Source organism: Formica exsecta, unplaced genomic scaffold (genome assembly GCF_003651465.1).
Source record: "Formica exsecta isolate Colony F162 unplaced genomic scaffold, ASM365146v1 scaffold227, whole genome shotgun sequence".
In the NCBI taxonomy this organism is placed as follows: domain Eukaryota; kingdom Metazoa; phylum Arthropoda; class Insecta; order Hymenoptera; family Formicidae; genus Formica; species Formica exsecta.
Genome location: NW_021849565.1, coordinates 97745 through 107101, shown reverse-complemented (window position 1 = coordinate 107101; position 9357 = coordinate 97745). Strand labels below are relative to the sequence as shown.

At 33.2% G+C, this 9357-nt stretch overlaps 1 protein-coding gene and 1 long non-coding RNA gene across 4 annotated transcripts; both read left to right on the top strand.

Moving 5' to 3' along the window:
- The first annotated feature begins 2354 nt into the window (after positions 1-2354).
- On the top strand, positions 2355-7887 carry LOC115235566 (PDZ and LIM domain protein 3-like). 3 transcript variants are annotated; one of them, XM_029807454.1, is made up of 7 exons: positions 2355-2534; positions 2696-2746; positions 3846-3934; positions 6263-6401; positions 6583-6615; positions 7343-7419; positions 7697-7887. In XM_029807454.1, exons 1-6 carry the CDS (start codon positions 2472-2474, stop codon positions 7400-7402), a joined length of 435 nt encoding a protein of 144 aa, XP_029663314.1. In that variant the 5' UTR covers positions 2355-2471; the 3' UTR covers positions 7403-7419; positions 7697-7887. The 3 variants fall into 3 exon arrangements, with proteins under 3 accessions (XP_029663314.1, XP_029663312.1, XP_029663315.1); XM_029807452.1 differs by lacking the exon at positions 7343-7419 and having other exon boundaries at positions 2356-2534; XM_029807455.1 differs by lacking the exons at positions 2696-2746; positions 7343-7419 and having other exon boundaries at positions 2356-2534.
- Positions 7888-8114: 227 nt separating this feature from the next.
- LOC115235567 lies at positions 8115-9248 on the top strand. Its single transcript, XR_003884049.1, has 2 exons — positions 8115-8386; positions 8664-9248. It is a non-coding gene; the product is annotated as an uncharacterized LOC115235567 (long non-coding RNA).
- The last annotated feature ends 109 nt before the right edge of the window (positions 9249-9357 follow it).

The following is a 9357-nucleotide window of genomic DNA, read 5'->3' as shown; positions in this document are numbered from 1 at the left end:
TTGCACCGTCTGAATATAGTTCGTGGGGGACCTTTTACAAAATGAAGCACGAGCGTGCACGATGCTTGAAAAAAATTTTATAAGAAAAGAAAAAAAGAATCTTAAGATAAACAAGAATTTTGACGAGAACAACGAGATAAACCAATGATACACCAGGCCAAAAAATTCAATTAATGATTCTTCTATAATTTTTGAAAGGGAATTCAGTGGGACGGAATGATAACATTTTTTATCGGTTGATTAATATTCTTTGATCGAATCAGTCTCCTCAAGATTTACTTTAAATATTTTTACGATACAGATTAAAATATAATACATCAAATCGTACGTCGTCGAGATAAAATGGAAATAAGATGCCCTTTGGCCTTACTCGATCTGTTGCTCCCTTTTCAGTGACCTTGTCGACGCTTTAATGAGAGGCATTTCTCATCCGTTCATTCCCGGACGAGAAACGTTTCCTGGTTAAAAATCGCGGATGAAAGGAAGCGAGTAAGAAAGATAGAGAGAGAGAAAGAGAGGTTCTCTGGTGTAACGCGATTCGGGGTGTTATTTTTGCTGGCCGGGGCCTTCATCTATTTCAAGAGAATCACTAACGGCTCACCCTCCAACATAATGACGTTCCTGACCCATTTATAATGGAATCATCGTAATCGCGTGATTTCACGCCGCGAACGTGAAACGCAAAACTCGCTCGCGAACTTGCCGCGACCGCGACCGAGGTTCTAAAATTGTAAAACGTGCACTTTGCAGCATGCTCATTGTAGCGCCAATGCCGAATGGCAGTGGGCATAAAACGAGAGGTCAAACTCCTTATGAACCATATAACCATTTTACATATGTTTATATTTTATAAATGATTTTTTTTTTTTAATTTAGTAGAGGTCTCCGATTTAGTCAATTTATTTAATTTATTGTTCAATTGTCACTCTTATCTGGTAATGTGATAATTATATTTCTATAATCATATTTTTTAAGATTTCATATTTCGAGAAAAAGCTAAGCGCAAAAAATACACGTTATAGAAGAGTGACTAAATTTTAAAAATATTATATATTCAGGTTGAATAGTGTTAGAATTAGTTTAACATTTTTTTATTATACTTCGCATGTTTGAGGCGCAATAATTCTGAAGCCAACAACGCGTCGTAACGAATGAATTGCTCGTAAATCTTAAGCTGCCCTTCAAAAATGACTATTTTTGCAGAACGAGAAATAAAATGACAACTCGTTTTTCGCGAGCAAATTTCACGAAAGATTTTTTTTTTCATTTACAACTTTCTAAAAGTCGCAACAGCTGTGCCTTATTTTTTCAAATTTTCATCACACTTCGAGATTTCGCGAAACATCAACATCTGCACAACGACGGAAGATTACGAGATTCCGTTTTATGTTTATTTTCACGGATGTTTCGTCAACCCAAACTTGTAAACAGACAAAACTTGTATGACGAATCGACGATGCACGATGCAGAATCACGTAATTTCGCAATGTCGCGCAAAAACGACGGTATGTTGCCAAGCTAAGTTCGTTCGTGATACGAAAATGCTTTATGTAATTTTCTTATTGTGAGCCAGTTGGACGAAATTTTTCCTTCTTTAAAAGCAATCGGTCATCGTCGGATAATATCATTTCCGGTTCACGGCGTCGCGCCAAAAATATCGATCAATGTATTACCGCTGGTTGGAAATTATTTGCATTATGAAAAACAGAATGTTACCGTTATAATAAAATGCATTAATTATTATTTCATGACAAAGAAATTTAATAAAAAAGAACATTTTTGAAAAGAAAACTTTAATATATCATGAAAGTTTCCAAAGTAACTGATGGCATTATTTGAGTATTAATTATTTTAAAGCATCTTTCAAATGTGTATCTTAAAAATATAAAATTGTATTACTCTTTTTGCTGTAACTCGTCATTCTTCAAGTCATACCTTGGCTCATTAGTGTTACGAAACGGGATCAATTAATTTAGGATGCGATATCATCATCATCGATTTATTCTCGTCGTTGCTTGGAATTATGGCGACATAAGAAGCGTCAGAGATTATAACGAGCCATCCTAATCGCCATGGCCTCTATTGCGATTTATTTTAGATCTTGTTAGCTAATTGGCATCGCTTCGACAGAATATTATCTTATAATTTCTGCCATTAACTATCCCATTACTCATATAGTTACCGGCATATTTTAACAATGTTAATTGATAATAGCGAAATATCAATCTTGTAAAAAATTATAAAGATGAGAGATATATTATATATATTAATAATATGAGAAAAATATATTATATGTATTAATAATACTAAGATAAAATAATGTAATAAAATAATGAAATATTGCAGTGACGAAATTGTAATTATGATTTGTTTTCTAGCCCTACCGCACGACTCCTTTGGTCTTGCCAGGTGCTAAGGTCAAGAAGGATGCCCCTCTCGGCGAATGCTACCTGCGACATCATCCAAATCCGATGATTAGGGCGGCGCCCCATCATTACGAGCCGGCTCACCCTGAAGTCGCTATGAAGCAAAAGGTAATGCTCCAAAGAGTCATCCTCCGTTATATCTTTCTATTTCGACGACATAATCGGAAATAAGTTCGTTTTTTAGAGACGCGTTTTTGTCGAATCGGGATCAGTCGCGTGTATAATCGGTCCTTTTAAATTGTATCTCTCATTAAACGTCGTCTGAGCAGGTGGCGGAAACGGTACTTCAGCGTGTCAACGGACCGAATGAAGTTCCAAAGGTTTGGATCACTTCCGTTTTGCTTTCTTTCGTAAGCCGCTTCCGCTTTGAGAAACGACGCTTACGCTCTTTGGATATCCGATATATCCGCAAGGAACTTGAGTTTGCGGAAGTTTCATTTTACAAGAACCCTATTATTACGATTTTCTGTTATAACTAATAATAACTAATAATAATGATATATATGATATTAATGCGATTATTGCAGGATTATTAGATTAATACAGAATATCCTGAATTCTATCGTCTGTAATTCTATAATCCGAAATAATACTGATATATCGATTTTATTACAGATCGATATAACTTGCACTATCTCCCATTTATGAAATCACTAAAATAACTTAACCGAATTTATTTCAATGATTAAATTAAATTAAATTTAAATTAATGTAATATATAAAAAAAGTTTTAAATTATAAATTTAATTATTTTAAAGTAAACCCCTATAGCTTGAATAATATTTATTTAATATTGTTTTGATTATTGACTGTTACTAATATGATTCAAAATATAATTTTGATGGAACCGGCTAAAAATACGTGGACATAACGAAACGATTACGGATGCTGATTAGTTACATTACGAGATATTATTTGTAACAATATTACTTTATAAATTAAATATGTGAATCATTTAGTATCGCGAATTTCCGACGCAAAACGGACCCTTGGCAGTGGCTAAACATTTATTGTGTCCACTGCCAACTAACGTTACAGTTATTTCTTGCAACGCTATATCGTCATAATATAATATCACAGTCACAAGTGACACAACTAGACGACAGATCGTAATAATAATACACTTTCAGTGAACATTTGGCATAATAATGCATTATTAATATACTCTGCTTATATTGTACAAAATTTTCAAAATATTCATGTATTTTAAAAAAAATTTTAGTTATATTCTAAAAATAAATGTTCAAATAAAAAAGAAAGTTGAATAAAATCTTATTTATGCTTTTACTTACAAAATAATAGCGCGGTCGTTTTGATATCAAACCATAGGAATATTTTTTTTTTAGTTTTATGCGGTATGATAATACGGCAAATTGTACTGTGCAATTATCATAAACGCGAAAAATTTCGCTCTTTTAGATTGTCCATAAGCAATTCAACTCGCCGATTGGGCTTTATTCGGAACAAAACATTGCGGACACCATCAAGTGCCAAGCGTCTGTCGTACCGTAAGTAGACAATCATTATTTATGATTGCCCACTAAGATCTCCTAACTAGCATTTTTTTTAACTATTTAAACCGAATTAAATAAATATATATATTTAACGAATCGCTAATACACCGTAAAGCTTGCAGCAGTCACAGGGTAATACAATTAATAAAAGATTGGCTTTTCCGCTGAATGCCGCTCGTACATTTTCACAGATCATTGTCATATAATAAAAATTACAAAAAATCCGATTTCTCATCTTTTGTATTGAAATTAACAGATTTACACGATTCATGGCGTCGTAAAAGATGGGTGAAAGAAGTTGATATGAATTTACTCTCGAAAATATCTTCAAAACCAGAGTTTGATTTGAAATTTTTAAAGAGATTGATCGAAATTTTTAAATAGCAGAAAAATATATAATTTTCATGTATATGTATTAATTTTTATCAATTTCTATTCATTAATTTTTTATATAGCCATATATATAATTAAATATATTGCTTACGAAAAAACGTTGGTCATTTTCAGATATAATGCTCTGAGATTCTAGAGATTTACGAAATGTGAACGAGAAAAAAACATCTTTTTTTTGATATTTTTACGAACACTAATTCGGAAAAAATCATCAATTGGAGAATTAAATCGGACTTACTTCGTTCGAGATTGCGCGGTCGTCGGTCTTCCATCGTTCAAAAGTGAAAGGACATTCTGGCTCCTTTCTTTTTCCTATAGGGCTCTCGGATTCTCCTGATAATTGATTACTTACGTAGCGGTTTGTTTGTTTTCCAGCATTTTCATAGACTTTTCCTTCCTGAAACAGAAACAGGAAATACAGGAGCAAGCGCAAATCTTGAAGGAGCAGGCCAAGGCCGCCTCCTCGAAGAACGTCTGGCCGCAATTCAATAAGCCAAATTAAAAATTGTCGAGAGACGTTCGAGACGTTTTCCGATGCTTCTCACACGTCGGATCTACGACCGCAAAGTTTTCTGATTTTCACATGTAATTCATTGGGCACGTTTCTTTGTTTTACTAAAGTATACAGTTTAATATAATTAAACTGTATAAGTTTAATTATATATATATACACGCGGATTATTAAATAAATTATTTCTAAATTATTTAAGAAATTTATCATAAGGGGTTTTAATGAGAAAAATTAATAATTGATTAATAGAAAATAATAAATATATATAGGAATAGAAAGAATAAAAATTGGAAATAAAATTTAAAAAAAATAGGAAAATAATTAAAGTAGAAAATTGTTTTTAGAAAAATATTCTAAGTATTCATTAAATTTACAGTTTGATATTTCATAATACTGTCCGTCCGTAAATTATTTGATCATTTGTTTTAAACGGCATGTATTTTTTTACGGATAATAATAATATTTTGTTTGATTATAATATGAATAATTACTTTAATTAATTTTATTGCGACATGGTGAACGTGGCCACTGAGTTCCAATTCCTTGAAACAAATGTGCGATTGTTATATCAAATTAGCTTGCCGTTCATATTGCATAGTAAAAGTTGTAGGCGCGTTATTTAGACGAAATTGAGAATTTCGCGCTGCTTTCGCGAATCCGCGCAAAAAGCTTTTTCTTTAGCGATAGTGAATAAACTTTTGCATGCGGTAGAGTAGTGAATAATAATCAATACAATAGTTAAAAAAACACGTGAGAATATTTACTAACTTAGATGAGTGTTCGAATGCATGCATCGTAGATACCGTGCACGAATAGCTCGAGACGACTTTCGAAAATTACGCTTTTGAAAATATACTTTTTAAACATCATTTTAAATGATATTTTGTGGCCGTAGAAGATTTAATATTAAAAATTAAGACAGTCTGAAAATCTTCATACCACCTTTTTTTCTCAATATGTTATTTTATTTTTTATCCTATGCGTGTGTATTAGAGAATCGAGTGTCAGAAAATAAGTTTTTCAGAAATCTGTTTTTTTTTTTAGGATTTCGTCGGATCTTGACAATAAAAAAAAATATCCTTTTTTCTTAATCTATCTTTTTTAAATATTTTTTTCGACGAGAAGCGTAATTTTCAAAATGTCCGACAAACGCGTTCTTCCTGATCGGATATGTACATAGAATTTGCACGATGAATTATCGCTTTCTCTCGATTGAACTCGACTGGAGGACGCGTCTGAAAGTCGCTCTCGAACAAATTAAAGCAAAAATACATGAACGCATAATAGCAATTGGCAAATCGTAACCCTGGCCGCTGCTAACCGATCCAGATAAAGAGAAAGATAAAAGTCGCATGAGCGAAAGAAAGAACAAAAACAAAATTAAAAATCGTCCCTGTGTACACATGCGATACGTGCAGTCTGAAGAAGCCGATGAAGTACGATCCGAGTAAGAGCGAGGCGTACAAGGCTCTGCAGGAGGAGGAACTCGGGGACCAGGTGCAGGAGGTCAGGCAACCAGTTCGCACCGGCGTCTTCACGCCCCAGAAATCGAACAAGGTACATTCCTTTTCTTTACGCATTTTCAAGCGATACGACAAAATCATACGCCTAATCCAAAATCGATTTTTTTCTCTTCGACATCTTATTTTATAAATTCTTATTTTTGCGACATTAAATATATTTAAACGTGTTGTAAGGGATAAGAATTGTGTTAAACGATATGACATTTTTTGGACAGATATACCAGTCTCCACCGAAAAGTCCTGCATACGTGAGTATCCGCGCTTTTTCGTTTTAATTTATGATTAATTTAGGACACACAATTTTAGAGAAAATTTATCAGGCTAAAATACAATAGAACTGCATTTCTCTTTCGCATGCTATTGCATGGATTCTATGCAAGAATAATATGAAATGCTGCATAGACTATATTCTCTGAACCTTCGATTCTCTATTGTATTATTACCATTCATCTCATTAAAAAAACGCATATTATGAAATATCACTGAAAAATATTTTTTTTAACATGCCGTCTAAAACGGCTTAATCACACAGTTTTTAATTATTCACGCGTTTATCATTATTGTCATTTGCTTACCGAAAAAAATTTATTGACCATTGTCGGTCCCGTATATTTTATAACATTACCGAACACAGTCGGACGACAAAACGGCACTGGATTATATAAGTGGCTTGGCACGAGGCGCTACTTCTCTTGTGCTTCTTTCTTTTTTGTCTACCGAAGCTTCGTGCCAAACCATCTCCCAGTAATAATCGGCCGCTACATTTCACCATCGGGATTATGATAGATCCGATACACTCATCTTCTTCTCTAAATTTACAGAAAGAAAGATCTCGCATCGAATGGTTCGATTATTTAAAATATACATTATCATTACATATACATATTAAATTTAATTGTCATGTGGATCTGTCATTTAATCATCACGATTGGAGATGTAACTAATAATCTAATTTTCGGCCTCTGTTTCGTTAAGGGTGGATATAGACGTCCCTTTCCCCTCCCTTTTGTTAAGGATCTCATCAACGACTATTAAAATTTTTGCAGAAACTTGTACGTGCGTTTTCTATTACTTTTGCGTAAAGTGTTTCCGCATAGAGAAATTAATTCATAGGATAAATGTGCTATTTCACTATGCTATACTATCGGGTGTTGTTTTTTTCTTTTGTGTAAGCACTTTTGTGTTAAGTTGCTACAATCGTGCATGCCGTTTCATGAGATAAAAATCGTCTTGTCCATAGCATAAATTAAACTTTTAGCTCATTTATAACGTACATTTACAAATCAGATCGGAAACATAAAGCGACTCTGAAAATAATTCAATTTTCAGATAAACGTGCTCGACGACGAAGGCGAGAAGATTCATCAAAGTAATAGCTTCAAGAGGATCATGTACAGTGTGCTGGGACAGACCGATTATTAAAAGCCGAACTGACGCTATAAATGTACTACCATTTATTTATGTTAAATAAATCCATATTTTATTTATTGTACTACGCAATAAACGAATTACGCGTGAGAACGAATGTCGAATAAAATCTCTTTTAACTGAGATTGCGCGTGTTTAGCAATTGGATTATATTTTTTAGAGAAGCGAGCTTATTAAGTGCATATACGTTAAAGTCTATAAAAGCGCTAATTGATGAATTGCACTCGACATTCATTGCTTGCCGGATAAAACAATGCCATGTATTTTTAAGCGTAGTAATAATAGTTATCTTAAAACACGTCGTTAGTACGCGGGATTATGATAGATCCGATACACTCATCTTCTTCTCTAAATTTACAGAAAGAAAGATCTCGCATCGAATGGTTCGATTATTTAAAATATACATTATCATTACATATACATATTAAATTTAATTGTCATGTGGATCTGTCATTTAATCATCACGATTGGAGATGTAACTAATAATCTAATTTTCGGCCTCTGTTTCGTTAAGGGTGGATATAGACGTCCCTTTCCCCTCCCTTTTGTTAAGGATCTCATCAACGACTATTAAAATTTTTGCAGAAACTTGTACGTGCGTTTTCTATTACTTTTGCGTAAAGTGTTTCCGCATAGAGAAATTAATTCATAGGATAAATGTGCTATTTCACTATGCTATACTATCGGGTGTTGTTTTTTTCTTTTGTGTAAGCACTTTTGTGTTAAGTTGCTACAATCGTGCATGCCGTTTCATGAGATAAAAATCGTCTTGTCCATAGCATAAATTAAACTTTTAGCTCATTTATAACGTACATTTACAAATCAGATCGGAAACATAAAGCGACTCTGAAAATAATTCAATTTTCAGATAAACGTGCTCGACGACGAAGGCGAGAAGATTCATCAAAGTAATAGCTTCAAGAGGATCATGTACAGTGTGCTGGGACAGACCGATTATTAAAAGCCGAACTGACGCTATAAATGTACTACCATTTATTTATGTTAAATAAATCCATATTTTATTTATTGTACTACGCAATAAACGAATTACGCGTGAGAACGAATGTCGAATAAAATCTCTTTTAACTGAGATTGCGCGTGTTTAGCAATTGGATTATATTTTTTAGAGAAGCGAGCTTATTAAGTGCATATACGTTAAAGTCTATAAAAGCGCTAATTGATGAATTGCACTCGACATTCATTGCTTGCCGGATAAAACAATGCCATGTATTTTTAAGCGTAGTAATAATAGTTATCTTAAAACACGTCGTTAGTACGCGGGGCTTGCAATCTTACATATTTTACTCGAGATTAATATTTTTTTTTTGCTAGCCTGCACTAAGATAGCTTACTCTCTCCTCTCTGCATCTCGATGTATCTATTTTTTGACGATCTATTTACACACTGTATTATACTTTTAACGTTATGCACAATGAAAAATTAATTTTCACAAAATACATCTTGTCTAATTTCACCTTTTTTCCTCGAGATTAATTCAAATCGGAATCAGATCTTTCTTCCCAAGTTTAAAAACTTCTAATTAATTTCATATACAATTAATT